General features: G+C 41.1%; 1 protein-coding gene across 1 annotated transcript in view; it reads right to left on the bottom strand.

Moving 5' to 3' along the window:
• Window positions 1-5,051: 5,051 nt before the first annotated feature.
• LOC126458489 (eukaryotic translation initiation factor 6) overlaps window positions 5,052-27,798 on the bottom strand; it is a 51,085-nt gene continuing 28,338 nt past the window's right edge. The window contains exons 2-6 of the mRNA XM_050095583.1: window positions 17,241-17,326; window positions 16,965-17,140; window positions 9,494-9,670; window positions 6,387-6,568; window positions 5,052-5,303 (exon numbers count right to left, since the gene is read on the bottom strand). Coding sequence (XP_049951540.1) covers window positions 5,294-5,303; window positions 6,387-6,568; window positions 9,494-9,670; window positions 16,965-17,140; window positions 17,241-17,326 — 631 coding nt within the window. The 3' untranslated portion in view covers window positions 5,052-5,293. The remainder of the gene's footprint in view (window positions 5,304-6,386; window positions 6,569-9,493; window positions 9,671-16,964; window positions 17,141-17,240; window positions 17,327-27,798) is intronic.

Below are 27,798 nucleotides of genomic sequence, written 5' to 3'. Positions count from 1 at the left end.
GGCGTCAGAACAAAATCCATTACTACCATGAGGGGAAATTTTCTTTAGTCATCGGTTAATAAAATGTGGCTTTTTTTGTTTGTTTTTTATTTGCTCATTGAAATTTAGGTACTGTCCCTTACACCACAACACATTGTTGTACTTCTCAACCTCACTTCTTTATTGCTGGCCTTCACATTGTGTTTGCATTAGGTAGGCAAGCAGAGAATATTGTATGAAGCTACTTTCAAGCATAAAGTAATTCTTCATGCTGAAAAATATAGTAACAGAAGGGAAGGAAGAAAGTTCAATGTAACTGAGAGTAACGTTCACTTATGGAAGATACAGAAATTGACATCATCTGCAACTACCACTACTAGAAAGACATTCGCCGGACCTTGCAAAAGAAGACATCCTGATGTTGAAGTAAATGTTTTGGAATTCGTCCAGGAAAGGAGGAAGAATGGACAACCAGTGACCAGTGACATCATAATAAAAAAAGCAAAAGAGGTGGCCACAGTTCTTAATATACCGAAACAAGAGTTTAAGGCTAGCCGGGAATGGGTTGATTGCTTTATGAAACGAGCAGGCTTATCTTTGCAACGCCATACAACAATATGCCAAAAGCTTCCACAGGATTTTGAGAAGAAACTTCAAGAATTTTAGTGGTATGATATCACACTTTGGAAAGAGAAGAATTTTTCGATGGACCACATAGGCAATGCTGATGAGACTCCAGTTTGGTTTGATACAACACGTAATTACATGATTGACGAGAAAGGCACCAAAGAAGTTACCATCAAAACGTCAGGTGTGAAAAACAGCACATAACAGTAATGCTGGCAATCACAGCAGATGGGAACAACCTTCTCCTTTTTTAATCTTCAAGCAAAAAAACAAGCCCCAAGATTTAAAAAAAAAAAAAAAAATGAAAAGCTATTCCCTGATGACGTCTGTGTTTGGAATCGAGAGAAGGGCTGGATGACTGGCTCCAAAACTTGTGAGAACTCTGGTCCTGGTGGGCTTTTCAAACAACCATCAATGATTTGTCTTGAGGCATTTCGTGGTCATCTCACTGACAATGTAGAAAAGAAGGTCCACAGCCTGCCCAGTGACCTCATTATATTCCCGGAGGAATGACTTCTGTATTAAAACCCCTGGATGTTAGTATAAATAAAACTTTCAGAGGTTACGTTCAGAAACGGTACAAAAAATGCTTTTGTGAACCAAACCGTGAACTGAATCAGACAGGAAAAATTACACGTGCTGCACCCTACATTATTGTGCACTGGGTTTTGGCTACCTGGAAACACATCGAAGCACCAATGATTGTAAAATCATTCAAGAAATGCTGTAATTTCAAATGCTCTGGATGGCAGCAAAGATGATGTGCTCAGGAACAACGCCAAGGATGGCAGGGAAGGAAGAAATGAATTTATTTCTTACGTAGACTCTTCCAAGGATTCCAGTAATGATGACATCAGTGAATAATGACTAGTAATGCCTGTAATTTACAGTATATTTCTTCGTACGTTATGTATGCAATCAAGTTAGGCATTCTTTTTAATAATGAAAATATCACTTATTACCATAATGAGTAACTTAAATAAATTATTATTTTTTTATAGTTCATATATACATTAACTATTGTTTGAAATAAAGTTAGCATTGTGAAATAATTTTCAGCAGTACAAAAATACCCTACTAGTGTTGCCAAAATTCCTTTTTTTTTTATGAATTTAATTTTTAAAATTGGGGTGCGCATTAGATTCGCGTACATACGGTATAAAGGATTCGTCTGAAAGCTTACTAACACTCTGAATCTTGTCGACAACTCAACACCACCTTTTTCCTATTATTTATTGTTACACATGTGCTACAGATAGCATCAAAATTTAATAATAATTTCTTAAAGTTGTTTTCTTGTTCATTAACTGCCAAGCAGTATTAGTCAACGCTACTTTAGCTGGTTCTTTCTGTCTGTAATAAACAGTATTTCCTCGGTTTGTGTTTTGAATCTTCACTGTCAACCAAACATTAATGATATATGAACAATACCAGGTGTATAGGTATGAAATAAGCGTTTTTTTTTTTTTTTTTTGTGAAAATGGAACACTAATTTTGAATTGAAAATTAAAAACATTTTATTCAAAGTACTGACCATTGCTTTCTATACATTTTGACCACATTTCTGGCAATTTGTGGACACCATGCCAATAGAAATGTTCGTCTTTTGAAGCAAACTAATCAGACACCCAATTTTCGACTTCTTCATAGGAATCGAAGTGTTCCTCAGCCAATGTGTGTCCCATTCATGAAAACAAATGGTAGTTGAAAGGGGCCAAGTCTGGTGAATATGGTGGGTGGGGTAGCAGCTCCCAGCCAAGTGTTCTGATTGTATCCTGACCCAGTTTTGCTTTGTGTGCAGGTGCACTGTCGTGTAAAAAAGTTACTTTGCCATGTCTTCTGGCCCATTCTGGTCTTTTTTCGATCAATGCATAGTTCAAATTGTTCATTTGTTGTCTGTAGCGATTAGTATTCATAGTTTCACCGGGTTTTAGAAGCTCGTGATACACCACACCTTCCTGATCCCACCAAACACAGAGCATTGTCTTCTTGCTGAATCAATCTGGTTTGGCAGTCGATGTTTATGGTTATCCCAGATTAACCCACAATTTTTCCCGTTTAGGATTCTTAAAATAAATCCATTTTTCATCACCAGTAACAATTCGACGCGAATGATTTTCTTTCATGTCTTTGAAGCAAAATTTGACAAATAGTTTTTCGGTTTTCCATCTGTCTTTCATTCAATTCATGTGGCACCCATTTTCCACACTTTTGCATCTTTCCTATAGCTTTCAAACAGTCACAAATTGTTTGTTGAGCAACATTTAACGTTGCTGTCACTTGCTTCTGACTCAAAGTATCATCTTCATCCAATATTGCTTGCAATTCGGCGTCTTCAAATTTTTTTGGTGGTCTTCCACGTTCTTCATTTCTTACATCAAAATCATTATTTCTGAACCGTTGAAACCATCTTTTGCATGTTGCTTCCAATAGAGCATGATCACCACATGCCTCAACAAGCATTTGATGCGACTCTGCAGCCCTTTTTTTCAAATGAAAACAAAAAAAAAAAAAATCCATGTTTTCCGCAAATCATCACTTTCTGGTATAAAATTCGACATTGCTAACACGATGAAAACATATGATGATGATTGTTCCATTACTTGATGTGTACTAAAAATCTTTGACAGATGTCATACCAACCAAACAAACAAAAAAAATTAAGGCTCGTTCAAAACAAATGTTCCCTATCGACACATTTGTCTCTTAACGCTCATTTCATACCGGTACACCTGGTAATATATTTTGAAAATATTTTCTACACTTATTTTGTAATGTGATTATTTCGCTAAATGTGTAATTGGTTGAATAATACAATTTTGGTTTATTAAGTTTAAAAACCTGTCATGCACAAATTGATTACTGGTAAATAATATGAAACTAAGTACTTATTGCACACAATAATTAAACTAATGCCTACTTTTTAGTTATCAAAGTAATCTACTTAAAAAAAAAATTACTGTTATCTATCAAGGGATTGTGTGTCTTACTTCTTTGGGCATGGCAACTTTACACTCATCTCTGTCAATTTAGGAATATTGCTTTCTCCCTCCCCTTTTTTTGGATAAATTTATGCAGGCTTTCATAAAAAAAATGAAAGCAGAGTTTCCAAATAAAAGCGGTCTTCAGTATATATTGGACATATGATGTTAATACATTTAAAAACTGCAGATCAGTAATTACACAACTAATATCCGTTGTATTTTGGAAACTGTCAATGGAATTAATTTGCTGAAATACTCCAAGTTTTTCTCAACGTTAAACATTTTGAAGTACGTAAATGATGCCCAATTCACCAAATATATTACTACTTTCAATAACATTTCTTACACCACCTTCACTTATTGATTTTCAAGTGTCACTGAGAATAAAATGGCAAGACATCAACAATATGTATTTCAAATTTCACAGAATACACAAATGGTAAAATCTCTCTCTCGCTTACCATTTTTCACCTCGCAACAACGGTTGAAAAATAAGCTTCCACAACGTACCAGAAAAACTTCCTTACTGCAAAATTTCTTTACAGCAAGTTTACATACTGTCAGATACAAATACGAGTAGTATTAAGAAAAGGATGGATTGCTACTCACCATGCTGAGTTGCAGATAGGAATAATTAAAAGACTGTTAGGCACTGGGCTTTTGGTCAGAGCCTTCTTCAGAAATGAAAATACACATGCACTCACACCTCGCACACATGACTGCTATCTACAGTTAAAAGCAGTCATTTGTGTATGAGATGTGCTTGCTTGTGTGAATGTGTGTGCACGTGTTTTCCTTTCTGAGGAAGGCTTTGGTCAAAAGGTCTGTGTAACAGTCTTTTCGTTGCGCCTGTCTGCAACTCAGTGTGTCATCTTTATGGTGAGTATCAATCTATCCTTTCCATATTATTGTTAATATTCCAACCTGAACTTTCCTATGTTTGTAAACAATAAATAGTATTTCTTCATAGATTTGTTTGTATACATAAAGTTCTTTAAATATTTTGCAAATTTCAACAAGGAATAGTGTGTACTGAACTCAAGGGTGGCCGTGTCTCTTACTGCAATCAAAAGGACGATTCAGTTGATTGAACTGTAAAATTCACGTACTTCAGTAAGCAAACCTCAAGTGACTGTTAATAGAAGCATTTAAAGAAAGAAACAAACAAATGTGTATTCGCAGGGATAATTAATTAATCTGATCATGTTATGTCCCTAACCTCCTGTAATATATGGGCTTACAAATTGATTTCGTTGGCATAAAACTTAAGTAATTCCACCAACCTCCAGTTAATGAAGCCACATACTTGGAGCTGCGCTGTTCACAATGAATAAAAATGTGAACTGGGAACTTTTATTACCACCAAGATTTCTTTCACTGCATCACAACATAAGCTGGTCAATTTTCAACAGTAATTTTCTATCACAATTACATCATATTTGGCATTAAAAAGGTTGAGGATAAAACATAAGGGATACTTTTATTAATTTCTGAAGTAAACAAAATAATAAAAGTGTGCATTATTTCATGTATTATGTAAAAAATGTACTTCAACAATAATTGAGCTCAATAATTACACGAACTGTCCTCAATATTACACTTCTGAAGAGTTGTTTACCAGATGACACCATGCAGCATATTTCTGAAGCGATACTGCAATTTTTTTCCATGAAGATTTCTCTTTATTGATGGCAAGTCTCTTGTCACGACATACTGGAAGACAAATATAGCATATTAAATATGAATTGCAAAGAAAATTACTTTCATTGAATGAAATATTTACTTTATTTTGAGCAGGGCTCAGGGCAGGAAAGAGTGAAAAGTAGGAAGGATACCAAAATTTTGTAGCAGAATACTGGCATGCAACAGTATCAGTGCTATATGTCAGCAGCACAATAGATAATTGCCCATTTGAAGAACTTTAATGAAATGCATGATATTAATTGAGCACATCAGATTATCAAACGTCAGCCAGATATTGATCAAATCTGCCTGGATGATTACTGTTGGCTGATATCTAATTAAAACAGTTTGATTATCTCAGTAAATGCAGCTCCTTTATAGTGTAATTCCAAACAATGTGCAGATATCGCAGTCCAAGAGGGATTGGAGATACAGTAATAAACTCTTTTCTCCTACATATTCACCTCACCCCAACCCTTGTTATCACTGCCTTTCTTGTGTGGCTCTCCCATGGTGCCCATTATTCACAAACTGAACTATTTATCATAACACTATACAAAAGAAGCATGCTGCAACCTTTTTACACACTTATTTATGCCTATGTTGTAACATAATTGCATGGCAGAAGTGAACAACAAGGTTGGACGACAACACATTCTTCCTCATACTGCTCTATTTTTTTATGTTGAGCAAGGTTAACATGATGTTCCACTTCTATGCTGGCCAATATTCTGGTAAATTAGCACATTTCATAAAATGTTACTTGGAAGTGTTGAAAGGTGCTAATCCACATATAAAAGGAAAGCCATTGCTCACTGATGAAAAACCCCATGGATCAACAGAACTGTGACGACTTCATGTAAAGTAACAGGAAAAATGCAAGCTACAATAAAATTAATGTCAAAATTATATTAAATACAGCAACTAAAATACTTGCTGGAACCAAATAACTGATGAACACAACATTCAGAAATAAGATAAATGATATATTCACACTAATCTACACACCAAACAAGTGATTCAAAAAGCCACTGTTTTACTTCACATCAGTGGCAGCCTGCAAGTTGTAGTAATTATCAAATAACAAACAGCTAATCAACTCATAGAAAATACCTTTCAATTAAGGATGCTCGCATTGATGTTGCTATTGATGATGGCTGTGCATCATTTAATTTAAAGATGCTTTCAATTACTGATAACTCTGTGGAAGTGGTGTCCATTCCACAAAAAGCACACCAATCGTTAACAACCATTCCTGCAGCTATAACTTCCGATCCTCTGTTGACTGTTCCGGCCTGTAACAAATTATACTCAGTGTATTTGAATGATAGGCAACTGGCTCTTACTTATAAACAATGATTAGTCAACAGTGTACAACCAAACCTATCAAATAAATAAATTAAAATATCTCTGCTACTTTCACTTCACTGTGATATTCTGCTTCATCCCACTTTGCAAATTTCATAGATGTATGAAATATACACTCATCACCCAGAACATTATGACCACCGACCTCCCATCGATATAAAGCTGACCAGGCGATAGCAGTGTCAAATGGCGAGAAATGACTGCTAGTCATACACATGCAAGGTGCATGTAGTATCAGTGAGTGCTGTCCACGTGTACAAGGGGAATGGCTCATGATCTATCAGAGTCTGACAGAGGGCAACTTGTGTGGCCAAGAGGCTCAGCATGAGCATTTCAGAAACTGCACAACTTGTCGGATGTTTAAGGAGTGCTGTGGTGAGTGTTTTCAACACACGACAAAATCAAGGTGAAACTTGTACAGACATCATGGGGTTGGGCAGCCATCCCTTATGTCTGACGTCTTAGGCTGGGCAGATTGGTAAAATATCACAGGCAACAAACTGTGGCAGAACTTTAATGTTGGGCAGAGTGCAAGTGTGTCTGAACAACACACAGTGCACCAAACACTCCTAACAATGAGCCTCTGCAGCCGATGCCCCATGCATGAGCCAATGCTAAGACCACGACATTGGCAACTGCAAATGAAATGGGCACATGACCACTGGCACTGGATGTTGCCGCAGTGGCAGTGTTGTATGGCCTCATGAATCCCGATACGTCGTTTGTCATGCCGATGGGAAAGTGCAAATCCGTCATCTTCCAGGGGAAGAGCTTGACACCTGTACTGTGAGATAGAGACAAGCTGGTGGCAGCTCCATTATGCTCTGGAGAACTTTTATGTGTGCATCCATCGGTCCTGTGAAGCTCATGCAAGATACCATGATGGCCAAAAAATATCATACACTGGTTGCAGACCACATATATCCCTTCACGACAATCTTGTTTCCTGGCAGCAGTGGCATTTTTCAACAAGATAATATACAGGGCTATTACAAATGATTGAAGCAATTTCATAAATTCACTGTAGCTCCATTCATTGACATATGGTCACAACACACCACAGATACTGAAGCCGCATTTCAGGTTTCTGCCGCCAGAGCGCTTGAGAGCGCAGTGAGACAAAATGGCGACAGGAGCCGAGAAAGCGTATGTCGTGCTTGAAATGCACTCACATCAGTCAGTCATACAGTGCAACGACACTTCAGGACGAAGTTCAACAAAGATCCACCAACTGCTAACTCCATTCGGCGATGGTATGCGCAGTTTAAAGCTTCTGGGTGCCTCTGTAAGGGGAAATCAACGGGTCGGCCTGCAGTGAGCGAAGAAACGGTTGAACGCGTGCGGGCAAGTTTCACGCGTAGCCCGAGGAAGTCGACGAATAAAGCAAGCAGGGAGCTAAACGTACCACAGCCGACGGTTTGGAAAATCTTACGGAAAAGGCTAAAGCAGAAGCCTTATCGTTTACAATTGCTACAAGCCCTGACACCCGATGACAAAGTCAAATGCTTTGAATTTTTGGCGCGGTTGCAACAGCTCATGGAAGAGGATGCGTTCAGTGCGAAACTTGTTTTCAGTGATGAAGCAACATTTTTTCTTAATGGTGAAGTGAACAGACACAATGTGCGAATCTGGGCGGTAGAGAATCCTCACGCATTCGTGCAGCAAATTCGCAATTCACCAAAAGTTTACGTGTTTTGTGCAATCTCACGGTTTAAAGTTTACGGCCCCTTTTTCTTCTGCGAAAAAAACGTTACAGGACACGTGTATCTGGACATGCTGGAAAATTGGCTCATGCCACAACTGGAGACCGACAGCGCCGACTTCATCTTTCAACAGGATGGTGCTCCACCGCACTTCCATCGTGATGTTCGGCATTTCTTAAACAGGAGATTGGAAAACCGATGGGTCAGTCGTGATGGAGATCATGATCAGCAATTCATGTCGTGGCCTCCACGCTCTCCCGACTTAACTCCATGCGATTTCTTTCTGTGGGGTTATGTGAAAGATTCAGTGTTTAAACCTCTTCTACCAAGAAACGTGCCAGAACTGCGAGCTTGCATCAACGATGCTTTTGAACTCATTGATGAGGACATGCTGTGCCGAGTGTGGGAGCAACTTGATTATCGGCTTGATGTGTGCCGAATCACTAAAGGAGCACATATCGAACATTTCTGAATGCCTAAAAGAACTTTTTGAGTTTTTGTATGTGTGTGCAAAGCATTGTGAAAATATCTCAAATAATAAAGTTATTGTAGAGCTGCGAAATCGCTTCAATCATTTGTAATAACCCTGTACTGTGTCACAAGGCCAGTAGTGCAATGGAGTGGTTCGAGGAACACGGTGGACATAGTGGCAAGTTCCAATAGACGTGCTGGCCCCCCAACTTGCCAGATCTGAACTCTGAATATTGATCGAATGCATCTGGGATGTGACTGAACATGTCAGAGCTCACTGCCCAATCCCTGGAATTTATGGGAATTAGGTGCCTTCTGTCTGTGCATATGTGGAGCCAATTCCATCCAGCAACCTACCAAGGCACCATTGCTTCCACGCCATGAAGTGTTACCACTGTTATCCATGCCAAAGGTGGACATCCTGGCTGTTAGGTAGGTGGTTATAACATTCTGGCAGGTCAGTTTATAAGAGGAACAGGGGATTGTCATTACATTTGCAAAAGGACTTGCAATATATTTTAACAATAGCTTCTCAATATGCTTAATTACTGAAACATACAGCACAGATATTTCTGGGGATACAGTTGACTACAGTTTTACGTATTTTCTTCTGAGTGATATACAATGTAGGGGCCACAGAAACAAAATACTGGATGTAAAGAATAGAATTACACTCACCACTAACGGAACCTGCAGCAATGAAGATAATTCATCCTGATCTTGCACTGATGTATGGGGATGAACTAAACCACCTTGATTAGAAAGGATACAGTATGATCCAACCAACACATTAGAGGCAACTGTTTGCCTGAAAACCTCTACTTTCAAAACATCTGCTAAAAGTTCTTCTGTTTCCTGAAAACAAATCAGTGCAATAAATTAATAAAGAATTACAGTAGATCTCTACTACGTCTTCCAAACTCCCTTCAACAAGAATAAATGTTACGTTAAATGTCCATTAATGTTATATGTGACTGAGTACTTACACTGTTGGCCCATTTATGGAGAAGACAGCTATTTGAAAGGATTTATGGGAACAGATGATATAGGAATCTAAAACCCATTTCTCCAGAAGTCTTTGGTAGTCAGTTCAGTCCACTGAACAAGATGCAGTTCAAAAATACGTTAAACAAGAAAACTGTGCAAATGCATGGGTGATACTGTTGAAATGGTGCTTACTGAGAGCCTCATTTCATGGAGCAGATTTAATAATTTAATGTTAGATTTCATGGAAATGCTATTGACGTCTGAAAAGACCAAAATAAAGCTATGCCAAACTGTGCCACAAATTAGCCACTGGAATACAGGGTGTCTAGGGATGAACTGCTTAAAAAGAATGAAGAATATCTAGGAAACTAGTGAGTCTTATGTCACATGGGTAGCATGGCAGCAAGAAGATGGTATGGATGTGGATATGCAAGCATATATGTGGTTGGCTGAAATGGCAGAGCATATCTCCCTGCATACAACAGCAATTTCAGCAGACATTAAGGTGGTGAATCACCACTGGGTAAAACACAAAAATCACTGATCATCCAGATGGCCCCAGTACATGTGTTTGGTTTTGTTTTGCTTCAGAGCACAAAAAACAACTGGGATCATACACACCCAAGTCAAAACTAGAGAACACAAAGACAAAGGGTAGTTAAAAAAAACGACTATATTTCAGTCCCAATTGACATAATAGAAGACAGTTAAGAACAGGCACGTGGAAAAAGGGCTAAAAAAGACACCACACAGAAACGGAGGTACAAAATTAAAAATTAAGTGGCCTTCACCATAAAAAGTGAAACACGGTTGACAGCCCGCGTGACATTTGCTAAAATGGCCGATAAATCAGATGGCAAACCCAAGCGGGAACGTAAACAGTTAAAAACTGGACATTCCATCAGGAAGTGGCGGACAGTTAAAACATGGGCACAATGTGTACAAAGTCGTGGGGTAACGCCACTTAGCAAATGACGATGGCTAAAAAGGCAGTGCCCAATACACAGCCTAGTTAAAATGACAACCTCCCAACGGGAGGGCCGTGAGGTCATCCAAGCCACTGGGAGAGGCTTAATAAGCCGGAGTTTATTCCCTTGAAGGGAGGACCATCAGCAATGCCAAAGGGACACCATCTCCTGGCAGACAGCGACACAGAGATCATTGGAGGGAATATAGGTACTAGCAGGCTCAGGTACAAGGACTGCAGACTTGGCAGCAGTGTCAACAGCCTCGTTTCCTAGCAGATCAACATGACCAGGAACCCACAGAAACATCACACGGGCTCCACCAAGAGTGAGCAAATGACAGTTTTACTGGACCTGCTGCACTAAGGAATGGGCAGTGTACAGCGCACACAGACTTTGAAGAGCACTGAGTGAGTGAGTGGAGGACACAATTGAAAATCCGTGTTGCCAGATGTACTCTGTGGCCTGATTCAAGGCAGAGCTCAATTGTAATGACTGAGCAGTGTGCTGGAAGCCGATATTGAAAGACATGGGTGACAATGACGAAGGCACACCTCAACCCACGGTCAGTCCGAGAGCCATCAGTGTATACAAAGGCATTATCACGAAGTTCCATTCGAAGGTCGTGTCCTTAGGAAGCGAATGAAGACCAAGGTTAACATTAGCCGCTTCATGAAGTCAAGGTGGTGGAGGGTTCACACCCACCGGGAAAGTTGCAGGTAGCGTGAAGTTAAGCCACCGTATTAAGTGCCAAAAGCGGACTCCAGGAGGTAACAGAGGAGAGGGACATGCCCCATACTGATGATCAAAGGATTCGTCAAAGAAGGAGGCATAGGATGGGTGGCCACATATGGCAGACAAACGGCATAAATACCTACTGAGGAGAAAGTCATGGTGGTAGGACAGTGGTAGTTCAGCAGCTTCAGCATACAGGCTCTCAACTGGGCTAGTGTAAAAGGCGCCCGTGGTCAAACGGATGGCACGATGGTGGATAGTGTTGAGACGGCATAAGAGGGATGGGCATGCAGATGCATAAACAAAGCGCCCGTAGTCGAGTTTTGAATGGGCAAGAGTCTTGTACAAATGGAGGTGGGTGGTTCGATTGGCACCTCAGGAAGTACCATTGACGACACGTAGGACTTCAAGGAACCGTGTACAGCGGGCTGACATGCAAGACACAGGGAGGGACCAACAGTATTTCCTATCGAGCATGAGCCCCGGAATTTCGTACAGTATAACCCCACTTTTACATTCCTGGAATTAACTTTTTCCCACCATTTACGACATTTTTTTTATTTGTCCCATCAAATTTCCTATGCCCAAAATGTTAATTTGCACCTGATTTTGTGTCAACATATTTATAATTTTCCCGCGATTTACACGTTACGAAAAAATGTTTGTGGAGAAAATATGATGCTGGCATGATGTTGGTCGTCCAGTAGTGTTTACAAATATTAAGTGGTTAAGTTTCTTGACACCAGGGCACTCTATTCAGCGGATTTGAATCGGTAAACTAGTAAAAGTTGTAGCAATTCGTGCCATATCTCCTGCAGCTGCTTGGCGTAGTGGCTGATGGGAGTAACTAGAATGAAGATACCGTGGCCAATCACAACCATTTCCCAACTGTCTCTACTGTGCAAATACAGTTTCGTGCTTATCATCGTGACACCTTTGTCGAACCCTATTTAGCATGCTTCGGTGTATGGCCATGTGGAGCATTAGTCGACAACGTCATTCACCTTTTGTTGCTCATATTTTTTGGTGTAAACACAGCATTGGTTATGTATTGTATTGTATTCATGCTGAGCAAAACGCGTTTCGAGAATTTATTCTCGTTGTCAAGTGCAGTATTTACGTATGTATTTTTTGTGATGTTACACAAACAAAGTGGGTGATAGTTTGAGTGTGTGGGGTTTTCCACACAACTGATGAAGCACAGTACCTCACAACCTCAAAAAGACGACTACAGTGCAAGAGAAGCAGAATAATACATATTCAAACACCATACAAAATACTTATTTACATATTTGCACTTGACAACGAGAAAAAATTCTTGAAAAGAGTGATACTAAGCATGAAAAAATATGTAACTCTTTCAGTATTTTATTATCTAAATAATCAATGACAGCTGCAGGCTTTCAAAAACATTGTTAATGACATGAAATTGAGTCAAAAGTTCATACTTCCCAAACAGTTATTTCCAGTTACATCAGCAGTTTTTATTAGATAATAAACCTCCATTAGATAGTAAAAGAAGTCCCTGCCAAATCTTTTGATGCCTGTTACGTACATATATCATACATAAAGTGCAAGGGGGTATCCTATACATAACTTTTACAGCTTAAAACATTATTTCCCAATTTTACATTTTCTCACATTTTACACAATTTTTTGAAGTCCCTTGAAAAGTGTAAAAGCAGGGTTTCACTGTAGTTTCAACGAATGGAAAAGGCAACAGGCCCAAGATGTAAAGTTGGTGGGAGAAACCACTTGCATCGCCAGAAATTCATACAGAAGGTTTTGTCAGTGGAAAAGTGAAAGCCATTATCAATGCTCCAGCTGTAAAGACGACCAGGGCATCGCTGAAGATGCCGCTCAGTGAGACGGGTCTGTCAAAAACTGTATGGATTGCAAAATCGTCAACAAAAAGGGAGCTGGAGATGCCAAGCGGGAGACAGGCCATTATAGGGTTAATGGCGATAGCAAAGAGGACAACACTCAGGATGGAACCCTGAAGCACAGCGTTTTCCTGGATAAAGGTGTCCGGCAGGGCAGAGACCACACGCACCTTGAAAACTTGATCTTTTAAAAATGCCTGAAGGAAACAGGACAGGCGGCCACAGAAGCCCCATGTGTAAATAGTACGGAGGATACCAGTTCTCCAGCAGGTGTCGTAGGCCTTCTCCAAGTCGAAAAACACGGCCACAGTTTGGGATTCCCGCAGAAAACCATTCATGACATGGGCGGACAAAGTAATGAGATGGTCAACTGCTGAACGCCGCACTCTAAATCCACACTGTGCATTTGTCAGTAAATTGCGAGACTTGAGCCACCATATCAGTCAAGCATGAATCACACGTTCCATCACCGTGCAAATGCAGCTGGTAAGAGAGATGGGGCAGTAGCTAGAAAGATGGTTTATGTCCTTACCGGGCTTAGGTATGGTATGACGGTGGCATCACACCAGCACCCGGCAAATGTGCCCTATGCCCAGATGCAGTTGTAAGTGTTAAGCAGAAAATGCTTGTCTGCAAGAGAAAGGTGCTGTAACATCTGAATGTGCGTGGCGTCTGGCCCTGGGGCGGAGGATCGGGATGAACGGAGAGCATCATCTAGCTCCCTCATAGTATAGGTAGCACTGTAACACTCCTCCGCTCACTTCCAGTGGAGGAAGGCAGGGTGATAGTGGGGAGAGCTCAAAACTTCTGTAAAATGGTTGCCCAAGGTGTTGGAGGTAGCAATAGGATCCACAATAACATCGTCTGATACTGTCAGACTGGAAATTTGAGAATGGATCTTGGTCCCAGAGAACTGTTGGAGGTTGTCCCACACAACAGAGGAAGGGGTGAAACTGTTAAAAGAAGTAGTGAATGAAATCCAGCTAGCTCTTTTGCTATCCCGAAGAATGCAATGACACTTTGCACGCATCTGTTTATAATGAATGCAGTTTGTTATCGTAGGATGACAGTTAAAAATGCGGAGTGCGCATTTCCGTGTATGAATTGCATAGTGGCACGCCTCAGTCCACCAAGGGACTGGGGCATGATGTGCTAAAGAGGAAATGTGAGGAATGGAACGTCCTGCAGCAGTATGGGTAACATTTGTGTGATATTCCACCTGGGCATCACAACTGGGGAAATCTTGTTTTGCAAAGGTCACCATGGAGGAATAAAGCTGCCAGTCAGCCTTAGTGAACTGCCATTTGGGCATGCACGTAGATTGGGTAGGGTAGGAGTCAGCAAACGGATAGCACACGGGAAATGGTCGCTCGAGTAGGTGTCAGAAAGAACGGACCACTCAAGATGATGAGCAAGCTGGGCAGTGCAAAAGGATAGGTGTGCGAGGAGTTGGAAAGGATGTGGGTGCTCCAGTGTTAAGGCAGAAGAGGTTAAGTTGGTTAAGAAGGTCAGCCAAGAGGGCACCTCTCCAACAGGTCCTGGGAGAACCCCAAAGGGGATGATGTGCATTAAAGTCACCGAGTAGCAAAAATGGGGGAGATAGCTGCCCAATAAGCTGAAGGAAGTCTGCCCTGGTGACAATGAATGACAGAGGGACATAAATGGTACAGAGGAAAAAGTAAGTTGGGGAAGGAAAAGGCGAACTGCAACAGCTTGAAGATGGGTAGTCAGGGAGATGGGCTGACTATGAATGTCATCCCGTATGAGCAGCATTACACCCCCATGAGAAGGAATGCTGACCTCAGGGGGATGGTCAAAAACGAATCAGTAAGTAATGTGAAAGCTCAAAGCAGTCGTGAGAGTGCAATTTCGTTTCCTGAAGGCAGAGTACAAGGGTATGCTGTGATGCTAAAAGCAGCCGTAAATCCTCTTTGTGAGAACGAAGGCCACGAACGTTCCATTGGAGGACAGTCATAATGAGGAAGAGATGTCGGGGCGTCAACTTGGCGGCTGCTGGGTGACAGCTGGAGTAAAGTCACTATTACAGGGCACAAAAGCAGGAGGATCCTGCTCCAAGGTGTCCACAGAAGCATCGGCTTGCTCATGCGGTTGGTCCATGGAGTCCAATGCTGAAAAATGATTGGTTGTGCGCACTGGCGATACGGAGGTCAGCCGGGCTAAGGTATCATGGAAAGACATTGTTGAAGAGGATCTTTGAGTTGGCAAAGGAGAAGACCGTTTGCCTTTGGTGGACTACTTCATGCTTTTCGGGTTAGAGGAAGACTCGGGTGTTGTTTAGATGGAGGAACGGAGGAAGTCAACACAGGAGTACTACTCCTGTCTTATCCGGCCCACCAGTTGTGTAGATTGTGGCTTCGCTCCTTGAGGCGAGAGTTTGACAGTTTGTTGCATGGGGGGATGGCGATGCTACCTTGACACTGGGTGATTTCACAACCTCACAGCTGAATCAGAGATCAGACATCTGCGAGGCCATGTCTTCATGGAGCGAGGGGTAACAATAACAGCACTACAGGTGCCAGACGGGAGAACACAGGATCTGCGAGTAGCCAGTAGCTTACGAGCTATTGGGAAGGCACTTTTTCCTTTATCCGGATATCTTGGACAGCCGCTCATCAAGATACATGGGACAATCCCGAGAGGAGGTGGCATGGCCACCACTGCAGTTGATATAGTGGGGAGAAGGAGGTGGACAATTGCCCTTGTGTGCATCCCTACCACAGGTTACACATTTGGCTGGGTGTCGACAAGACATTCTAGTACAATTGACACCATGACACTGGTAGCAGCACATCAGGTTCGGAATGTACAGCTGGACTGTAATAATTTCATAGCCTGCTTTGATACTGGATGGCAGCACCACTCTATCAAAGGTGAGGAAAATAGTGCGGGTAGGCACTGAGGAGGAATCTACCTTTTCATTACACGATGGACGGCAATGACACCCTGTTCAGAGAGGTAAGACTGGACTTCAGCCTCGGTTAGACTGTCGAGCAGCCTGGTGTAAATTACACCACAGGAAGAATTCAAAGTCCTATGGGCCATGACACGAACAGGGTAGCCATGGAGAAGTGAGGCAGCAAGCAGTAGTTGTGCTTGAGAATCAAAAGCAGTCTCCAAAAGATGCCATGAATGTAGACCCCTGCGAGTATGAGTGTGGCGGAGAGGGCAAGGCAGAGATGGGTACTATCATCCACAGTTTACTTATGATAAATCTCTAATGAATATTATTTCACTATGACAAACATTTAGTTAAAAATGGATATAGTACCCAGAAGCTGAAACAAATAATTTCTACAGGTAAATAATGTGCTATTGTTAAGACTTTATAAAGCCAATATTACATACGTACTTCCAATGAAACAGAAACACATTCTGAGACATATATGTTCTATGTAAGCCATTTCAAAGTTTATTACATACAAGATATATTTTATTGAGAGTAGGTAGGCAGCTAGAATCTAATTTTATAAATTGGGGAGGGGAAAAAAATAAAAAAAATCGTGGAGTCTATTGTAACCAGCTACAGATCCATTGAATTTAAAATGAAAGAACAGTTACCCTGTCAAGATCTGGATGGACAAGAGCTACGTAATCATTACAAGCAATGACATTTCCTAAGGCCGACAACCTTTCTTCAACACGCTGTACACGAACTGTGTCAGGTAGAGAATTCCTTAGATGCTGAAGTTCAGTGTCAGTTGTTGAATTTGGAACTAGCAAACCATTCCGATTTCCTGTAAAAATTAATAAACATCAGAAAAAGGGCAAAGGATTGCTGTAGAAATCATATATAAACATTTAACTATGTCCAAAATTTAATTTACTGTCACTCACCCACACACATGCGACCAATAATTCGGCATCCAGCGAGGGAAGCATGTATCACAGGAATTGTGTCAGCCAACTCAGCTTCAAACACACTGAAAGCCACAAATGCAAATATCTTATTGAGATTTATTTATTTTTATGTGCGCGCACGCACGCACGCACCCACACACACAAAGAGAGAGAGAGAGAGAGAGAGAGAGAGAGAGAGAGAGAGAGATTTTTAGTTTAGTTACATATACAAGCCGATTTCAGTCACAATTCATTTCAATGCATTGAGAACCTGTCCGTGGGTTTTCTGCTTACAGTCGAGCAACTTCCCACATTGGATTATGTTCATTTCTGTGCTGAAAATATTTATGACTACATTTGTGATGAGATTCAGTGTAGGATAAATGGCCAAGGGACTTCTAGACCTGTACCTTTTTTTCTTTCTTATAAACCACACAGTCTCACAAGTGTGGAGAGAGACACTCTCTCAATTAACTCACAAGGGTGGCAGACAACAGAACACAGGGGCTCCCCTCATGGAGTGGGTATCCACATTCAGTGCAAGTAAAGGTACACTGTGCAGCAGGAAGATATGTGGGTGAGGCACAAAGTCCGAAAACACCTCATTGGTGTGTGTGTGTGTGTGTGTGTGTGTGTGTGTGTGTGTGTGTGTGTGGTTTCTTGTCCCACTGGTAAACCATAACCTTAACCTTCTCCAGGAGGGTATCTCCCCCAAATGCAATGCAAGAATAAAGGTGATGGTATTGATGCAATTGTCATTACGGATGTTCTCAACATTTTATTTTTATTTTATTTACACGTCGAGTTCCGTAGGAACAAACTGAGGAGCAAATCTCCAAGGTCATGGAATGTGTCATTACATGAAATTACAACATAAAAGTAGTAACAGATAAAAATAAAATGTCTATGAACTTACAAAAAGTCAAGCCATAATTTTAAGTAAACGCAGTCAACAACACAACACAAGAATGAGCTTAATTTTTCATGGGACGTTTCAACAGAATAGGAGTGACCCTTCATGAAACTCTTCAATTTCAATTTGAAAGTGCCTGGATTACTGCTAAGATTTTTGAATTCTTGTGGTAGCTTATTGAAAATTGATGCAGCAGTATACTGCACACCTTTTTGCATAAGAGTTAAGGAAGTCCGATCCAAATACAGGTTGGATTTCTGCCGAGTATTAACCGGGTCAAAGCTGCTTATTCTTGGGAATAAGCTGATATTGTTAACAATAGAGGGGCCAATGTCAAAATACCCAGACTAGTGAACAGTGGTCGACAAGGGGTTTGTGAACTTTCACCACTTATTGCCTGAACCGCCTGTTCTGACCCAAAAATATCCTTTTAGAATGGGAAGAGTTACCCCAAAATATAATACCATACGACATAAGTGAATGAAAATAAGCAAAGTAGACTAATTTTCATGTCAAATGATCACTTACTCCAGATACTGTTCGAATAGTAAAAATGGCAGCATTAAGTCTTTGAACAATATCCTGAATGTGGGCTTTCCACGACAGTTTACTACCTATCTGAACACCTAGAAATTTAAACTGCTCAGTTTCACTACTCATATGCCCATTCTGTGCAATTAAAACGCCAGGTTTTGTTGAGCTGTGGGTTAGAAACTGTTAAAACTAAGTCTTACTGTTATTTAGCATTAGATTAGATTAGATTAATACTTGTTCCATAGATCACGAATACGACACTTCGTAATGATGTGGAACGTGTCAGGTTAATAAAAGATGTCTGTACAAGATATTACATTACACAAAATATTGCATGACACTAATGTTTAAGTTTTTTTCCCTTAATTTATATCTAAAAATTCAGCCAATGAGTAGAAGGAGTTGTCGTCTAGAAATTCTTTTAATTTATTTTTAAATGTTAGTTGGCTATCTGTCAGGCTTTTGATGCTGTTTGGTAGGTGACCAAAGACTTTTGTGGCAGCATAATTTACCCCTTTCTGTGCCAAAGTTAGATTTAACCCTGCATAGTGAAGATCATCCTTTCTCCTGGTGTTATAGCTATGCACACTGCTATTACTTTTGAACTGGGTTGGATTATTAACAACAAATTTCATAAGTGAATATATATACTGTGAGGTTACTGTGAGGATCCCTAGAACCTTAAATAGATGTCTGCAGGATGACCATGGGTGGGTGGGCTCCAGCAATTATTCTGATTACACGTTTTTGAGCAATGAATACTTTTCTACTCAATGATGACTTACCCCAAAATATGATGCCATACGAAAGCAGTGAATGAAAGTAGGCATAGTAAGCTAATTTACTGAGATTCTTATCACCAAAATCTGCAATAACCCTAATAGCATACGTAGCTGAACTCAGACGTTTCAGCAGACCATCAATGTGTTGTTTCCAGTTTAGCCCCTCATCAATGGACACACCTAAAAATTTTGAAAATTCTACCTTAGCAACAGACTTCTGTTCAAAGTCTATATTTATTACTGGAGTTGTGCCATTTACTGTACGGAACTGTATATACTGTGTTTTATCAAAATTTAAAGAGAGTCCGTTTGCTGAGAACCACTTATAATTGTGAGATGTTATTACTATACTTGTATCATCAGCAAAAAGAACTAACTTTGCATCTTCATCAATGTGGAATGCTAAGTCATTAATGTATATCAAGAACAGTAAAGAACCTAAGACCGAACCCTGTGGGACCTCCTACTCGATAGCCCCCCAGTTTGAGGAATCAGCTGTTGTTTTAACAGTACATGAACCACTTATTTCAACTTTCTGCATTCTTCCAGTTAAGTATGAATTAAACCATTTGTGCACTGCCCCCCCCTCAAACCATAATGATTTAGCTTATCTAAAAGAATTCCGTGATTTACACAATCAAAGGCCTTTGAGAGATCACAAATAATACCAATGGGTGATTCCGGTTATTCAGAGCATTTAATATTTGATTAGTGAAAGCGTATATAGCATTTTCTGTTGAAAAGCCTTTCTGAAAACCAAACTGACATTTTGTTAGTACTTTATTTTTACAAATATGGGAGGCTACTCTTGAACACATTACTTTCTCAAAAATTATTGATAGAGCTGTCAGAAGAAAGATTGGGCAGTAGTTGTTGACATCCGACGTATCCCCTCCTTTTTATGCAATGGTTTTACAATGGCATATTTCAGTCTATCGGGGAAAACACCCTGCTCCAAAGAGTTATTACATACATGGCTGAGAATTCTACTTATCTGTGGGGAACAAGCTTTAAGTACCTTGCTGGAAATGCCATCAATTCCGTAAGAGCTTTTACTTTTCAGCGAGTTTATTATTTCACTGATTTCAGAGGGAGAGGTTGGTGGAATTACAGTTGTTTCAAACTGCACAGGTATGGCCTCTATTAGTAGCCTTGCCTCTTCTAGTGAAGATCTAGATCCTATTTTCTCCACAACATTTAGAAAATGATTATTGAAAATATTTTCAATTTCTGATTGTTTGTTAGTACGCTTGTCATTCAGTTTTATGGCACTAAAGTCTTCCTGTGCTCTTGGTTGCCCTGTTTCCCTTTCAATAATATTCCAAATTGCTTTAATTTTATTATCAGAGTTACTGATCTCACACATGATACACATGCTTCTGGACTTTTTAATAACTTTTCTTAGTACCGCACAATAGTTTTTATAATATTGAACAATTTCGGGGTCAGTACTCCCTCTTGCTGTTAGATACAGTTCTCTTTTACGGTTGCAAGATATTCTTATTCCTTTAGTTAGTTTCTTGGAATTATGTTTAACTATTTTCTTGGGAAAACAATTTTCAAATACCCTTAAAAATGTATCGTGAAATAAGTTATATTTCAAGTTTGCATTGGGTTCCTTATACACTTCATCCCAGTCTAGCTGCTGTAGGCTTTCCCTAAAGTTTGCAATATTTATATCGCTAATTGAACACACTGCCTTGAAAGTCTGATTTGATATACTGCATGGAGCTATGTCATGTACTGTAACTAGCTGTGCACCATGATCTGAAAGACCATTCTCAACAGGATAAGCATTAATGTCCTTAACTTTGAACTTTTTTAACATCTTTAGTACTTGCCTGGCTGAGTTTCCCACTGGACACTGATCTTACACTAAAAAAGAGTTTCCACCATGAGATGTAGTTCCTCCCCCCTTTAAATTTCCTGCTATCAGCCCAGCCAGTTTACCCTTCCCTTTCTTGTTGAGGTGTAGGCCATGTCTAGTATAGTCCCACCTACAGAGTGAATCAACAGGAACCACACCAATGTGTGACCCCGCACCAGATAGAAGTAGCCGTTCCAACTCCAAATTAACTCTCCTGACAGAAGAGCTCAAATGAGGTCGGCCGTGGCGTTCCAGAACCGACACAAACCCAACACTGGTATGACTCGATGTTGATGCAACCCATGAACACGTCATTAACTGCACCACTTGAAACCAAGCCTATGTTGCACCAACAACCCTTACTACCACGCTAGTGTCATCAGGAAACAGAAATATTTTAGAATTACTTTTAACACTAGAGGGCATATCATTTATATAAATAAGGAACAGGAGTGGCCCCAAAACTGATCCCTGGGGCAAATATGGCTAAATGCAGGGCTAACACGTGCAGCATAGTACTTCCATATTCTGCTGGTTCTCCATTATATCCACGAGAGTCCTTAGTCTTCAGTCATTTAATTATTGCCTCAATCTCCCCCTTGTCAATATCAGAGGAGTATTTCAGACATGAGCGTCAGAGTAGAAACTAAATTTTTATTTAATTCCCCAGCAATGTTCAGAAAATGATTGTTAAATACTGTACATGTATCTGATTTATCAGTAACAGAAATATTTTTACAATGAACTGGCTGGATATTGTCAACTTTCTGCTGCTGACCAGACACTTCCTTCACAACTAACCATATGGTTTTAATTTTATCCTGCGAATTAGCTATTCTGCTTGCATCCCACATACTCTTTGCCTTCCTAATAATGTTTTTAAACACCTTACAATACTGTTTGTAATGGGCTACTGTAGCTTGATTGTAACTACTTCTAACATTTTGATATAATTCCCTCTTTGTTCTACATGGTGTTCTTTTATCTAGTCAGCCACCCAGGCTACCTTTTACTGCTACTAACTCTTTTAGAACGTTCTAATGGAAAGCAACTCTCAAAGACCATGAGAAATATATTAAGGAAAGCATTATATTTGTCATCTATGTTATCGGCACTAGAAACATTCTGCCACTCTTGCTCCTAAATGATGTTTAAAAAAACTCTATTGCCATTGGGTTAGGTTTCCTACATAGTTTGTAATTATATGTAACATTTGTTTGAGTACGAAAACCTTTTAGTGTAAAAATTTGTGAATCATGGTCTGAAGGCCATTTACCCTTTTACTAACAGAATATCCATATAGTAATTAAAACTGAATAAAAATATTGTCTATGGCTGTGCTACTGCTCCCCTGCGCTCTAGTTGGGGGGAAAAAAATTTTACTTGCACAATTGTAAATGGAATACTGTTTTTTTACATACATGGCCACTCCCCCACTCTGCAAGGAACTTCTTGAAAACAGCCAGCTAATCTGTATCCTGGTAAAGGAAGCCTCTGAATTGTCGAACTATTTGAGTGGCGCTCCAATATACCAATAATTTCAGAGTCAACATCTATAACCAGTTCACTAACTTTATCTCTAATACCTCTTATATTTTGATGAAATATGCTAATTCTTTATCTACTTGGAAGCATGATGTCCTCTGAAGGTGATTCCTTAGAGGAACTTGCTTTAAGCAGGTATACCAATCAGCTGACTTCAATCTTAAAAAGGTCCAACTCTAACACCAACTACTACAGGAATTTTTCCACAAGTGATCCCCCCCACCACCACCACCACCACCACCCACTACACTGTCACCTATAAGCTTTGCCAGCCTTCCCTTCCCATACCTATTGAGGTGCAGACCATGCCTAGTAAAACCTGATCTATTGATAGACTCAACTGGCCCATGCCCTCTGTCATCAGCATCTTCTCCAGCCCCATGTTAATACGCCAAACAGCCACATTAAGATGAGGCCGATCATGACACAAACAGTTGCATGAAATGCACACTAGTTTCACCAGTATGAGTAGCTATCTTTACCAGGTCACCACCTACATCATATTCCGTCCCTATCAAGACTATTCTCTGCTCCGCCCACTATCATTAACTGATCCTCCTTTGTAAAATTCCTACATAACTCCCCTAGTCTGTCAGTCACCTGAGCCAAGCCTGCACTAGGCTTCACAATGTTGGTGACCTGGTACTCACCCCCTCCCCCCCCCCCCCCCAACACTACCTGCAACTGCTGGCCCACACCTCTGTGTGAACTACCTAACAGTAGAACCTCCTCCTTTCTGCTTGAACAGTCCACAGGTATACTGCTGGTTCATAGTGTCCAACGGGCACAATATTTCGGCGATCAGACATGTCGCCATCGTCAGGTGCGCTGACTAACTGAGCTCCTGAGGGTGGGCGGCTGATTTAGATTTAAATCCCCTCCCCCGCGGGCCGCTCTCTTCACCGTCCGCACCCGTGCGCCAGCCGTCGCGAAGACGTGGGCGTCGGAATCTGTCGTAGCATCGATGTGCTTGCTACATCTGCCCTGGTTGCCAGTTCGTACTTCTTGCTGAGAGTGTTCTTAATTACATTCAATGCCGGGTCCCAAGCCTTGCTGAGATTGTAGCCGCAATCTTGGTTGATAAGATCTTCCCTGGTGCAAATTTCGACAGCCTCCCTTATAACACTGTCCCAATATTTAGAGGTCTGAGCCAGGATCTTGGTATGCTCATAATCCATCTCGTGTTTCTTGGACCAACAGTGCTCTGCTACCGCCGACTTATTTGGATATTTCAGTCGAGTGTGCCTTTGATGTTCTCGGCAATGATTTTCGATGGTGTGTACTGTTTGTCTGATATAAGTCTTCCCACACTCACAAGGAATTTGGTACATGCTGGCCTTCCTCAAACCGAGGTCATCTTTCACACTTCCCAGTAATGCCCGTGTTATATTGGGCGGGCAAAAAACGGTTTTAAATCGGTGTTTCTTTAATATACGGCCGATTTTCCCGATAGTGCAGCATTGTATGGAATAAAGGCAGTGGTTACCTCTTCTTCCGTGACTTCATCTGTCTCCACAGGTTGTGCTGTGGTGGTGGGACGGAGAGCGCATCTAATCTGACATTCCGAGAACCCATTTTTTTGGAACACGGTTTTGAAGTGTTCCAATTCCTGAGGCAGATTCTCTGCATCTGAGATGCTGCGCGCCCTGTGTACTAGTGTTTTTAGTACTCCATTCCTCTGAGAAGGGTGGTGGCAGCTGTCTGCATACAGGTACAGGTCAGTGTGTGTTTTCTTCAACCCCCACAACCTATCTACTTCCTCCTTTGCATATTGTAAATGCACTTTAAGGGCACAGATCTTATGCTCCTGCTCCTCTATCAACTTATTTCTACTACAGATTTTGCATTCCCAGGAGAGGATCTCACTAGAATGCCCACTAGCTCCCAACACTGCATCCCAACACTGCATCCCCCCCCCCCCCTCTCTCCCAACGAAAATACTTTGAGCAAACCCACACTGTAACCCACTACTCACAAACCTATGACAGAGCCCGCTCTTCTCGCTCATGGTAAAATTTTACAGTTACGGGGGATGGGGAGGGGGGGGGGGGGGGGGGGGGACGTCACCTCAACGTCTATGTTACATAAGTTCAGCTACCCCGGTAGAAATATTTATAGAACTAACAACAGCAGTCTTGAAATTCTCTCTCTACCAAGGAAGCAACAACTTTTATTAATACTACTACACCACAACTAATACCAATACCAACAAAAATTCACAAAATTTCTCAGTTAAAAACCAAAAATTCAAGCGGCCACTAGAACATTCAACGAAGTTAAAACAGTGAGTGAAAATTTTACTGAAATATATCATTAGAAACAATAAGAAATGTCAGCTTGAAACTACCGCACGAAATTTATTAAACGACTTCAATGCACAAAAAACTCTAAAAAAACACAGTGAGAAAATGTTTCCAAAAGTTTATTAAATCGTTATTTTGACAAAAACAGCACGAAACACCATTGAAAACTGTTAAATTTAATAACTGTATAACAGTGCACAAACAACTTTGTCATTACATGCCAAACAAAATAAATGCCCTATCATTTCACACTGGCCCAGAATTCATCAGTTTGAAGAATGAGGTCTCTGTGAAAAATGACTCACTGGACCATATTCAAAGACTGGTGAGGAGTAATGGACATCGGGATGTCGCCAAGATGGTCACAGGCACGAAGTGCCACAAACAGTACGGCAGAAGTAGTTTCGATCAATAGTGAACCCAACTGCATCTTACTCAGAGAATCCACTTTGCCAAACTTGTCTTCAATAATTTTGATGAAAAACAACACCTTGGTGTGATGAAAGTGACCCCTTCAGCCCTGATGCAGACCAGGTAGAGGGGAAGGTGTTTCACCCGAAGCTGGCATGCTAGGCCCTCCTCTTAGGGGTAGCCAAGGAAGGAAAGGCCACAGGGTCATAAGAAGCAGCATTAAAAGACCCATTCCCTAATAATGAGACAGCCATAGCAGGATGGCCAGTATTTGGAGTTCAATCCATTTCAGATACTTAGGGGCTCTCCCCACGAGTGCTGCCAAGCCGCAGCAAGAGCCATCTGGCAAGGTGGCCGTTGCCAGGAGTTCTGAGGCTCAAGAACTACAAACAACCTTTTCTAGGCATACATGGGGAGGTAGCAGCTCAGTTATCAGAAGTCTGATCCCTGTACTGCCAGGGGGTTCAACCAAAAAGGTAGATAATGACCCCCCCACAACACGTGGACTAGTCACCACTGTATTTCTTCTTTTTTTTTTTGTTTTAGGGTGCAAAAACCACTAAGGTCGTACGCACCCATGTCAGAACCGTAGAACATTAAGTACAAGAAGAGTTAAAAACGACTACACGTTAAGCCCAAGTGACAGAAGGAAAGGTAACTAAAAACAGGGACTTGGAGAAAGGTCCATAAAATACGCGATAGTCACACTGAGGTCCTGAACCAAAGATTAAATGTCCTTCGCCATATTGCTGCAATGGATAAAATGCAAAATGTGGTTGTCAGCAAGCGCATCGTTCTCTAAATCGGCCAATAACTCAGACAGCAAACAAAAATAAGAATGTAAGTGGTTAAAAAAAGGGTATTCTGTCAGGAAATGGCAAACCATCAGAGGCTGAGGACAATGAGCACATTGTGGTAGGGGAGTATCACTTAACAAATGGTGATGGCTAAAAAAGACTGCCTCATAAGCAACTAGCTAAAATAATCTCCTCATGGCGAGAGGGCTGAAAGGAGTTCGTCCAAGCCGATGGGAGAGACTAAATTCCCCGGATCTTGTTCCCATGAAGGTAGGACCAGTGGAGATGCCAAAGTGACACCACCTGCTGACAGACGGCAACACAGAGATCATTGGAGGGATTGGAAGAACTACTGGGCTGACAAACAAGGACAGCAGCCTCAGTGGCCTTATTTCCCATCAGACCAACGTGACCAGGAATGCACATAAACATCACAGTGGCTCCATCAAGAGTGAGCAAGTGACAGCCTTCCTGTACCCATTGCACTATGGGATGAACAGTGTACAGCACACTGAGGCTCTGAACAGACATAATTGGAAAGCCCGTGATGCCAGATATACTGCGTGGTCTGATACAGGGCAAAGAGCTCTGCTGTAAATACTGAGCGGTGTTCCTGAGGCCGAAACAGAAAGTCATCAGTGTCAATGACAAAGGTACACTCGACACCACGGTCAGTCCGAGAGCCATCAGTTTACACAAAGGTGCTATCATGAAGTTCTGTGCAAATGTCAGAAAAATTATAGCAATAGAGTGATACTAGAGTAGTGTCTTTAGGAAGCGAATGAAGGCCAAAGTAAACACAGGCCACTTCACGAAGCCAAGGTGGTGAAAAGTTTACACCCACTGTAAAAGTGGCAGGTAGTGTGAAGTTATGCTGCTGGAGCAACAGTGAAAAGTGAACTCCAGTACGTAACAGGAAAGAGGGACACACCTTAGCTGATCAAAGGAGTCATCAAAGAAGGAAGTGTAGGATGGACTGCCAGGCATGGCAGACAAACGGCATGCGTATCTGCTGATGAGGAAGTCAGGACCGTATGACAGCTGTAGTACGGCTGCTTCGGCTTACAGACTCTCAATCAGGCTAGTGTAAAGGGTGCCAGTGGCCGAATGGGTGCCACGATGGTGGAGAGTATTGAGACGGTGTTAAGAGGGACAGATGTGCAGATGCATAAACGAAACACCTTCAGTCTAATTTCGAATGGACAAGGGACTGATAAAAACAGAGGAGCATGGTTTGATCCACTCTCCAGGACGTACCGCTAAGGGCACATATGACATTGAGGGATCATGTACAGTGGGCGGCCAAGTAAGACACGTGGGAGGACCAAAACAGTTTGCTATCAAGCATGAGCCCCAGGATATTCAGAGTTACAATGAACAGAAGAGCCACAGGCCCAAGATAT

Source organism: Schistocerca serialis, chromosome 2, assembly GCF_023864345.2.
Source record: "Schistocerca serialis cubense isolate TAMUIC-IGC-003099 chromosome 2, iqSchSeri2.2, whole genome shotgun sequence".
NCBI lineage: Eukaryota > Metazoa > Arthropoda > Insecta > Orthoptera > Acrididae > Schistocerca > Schistocerca serialis.
Note: the sequence above shows the minus strand (reverse complement) of the source record. Positions and strands in the feature narration are given on the sequence as shown.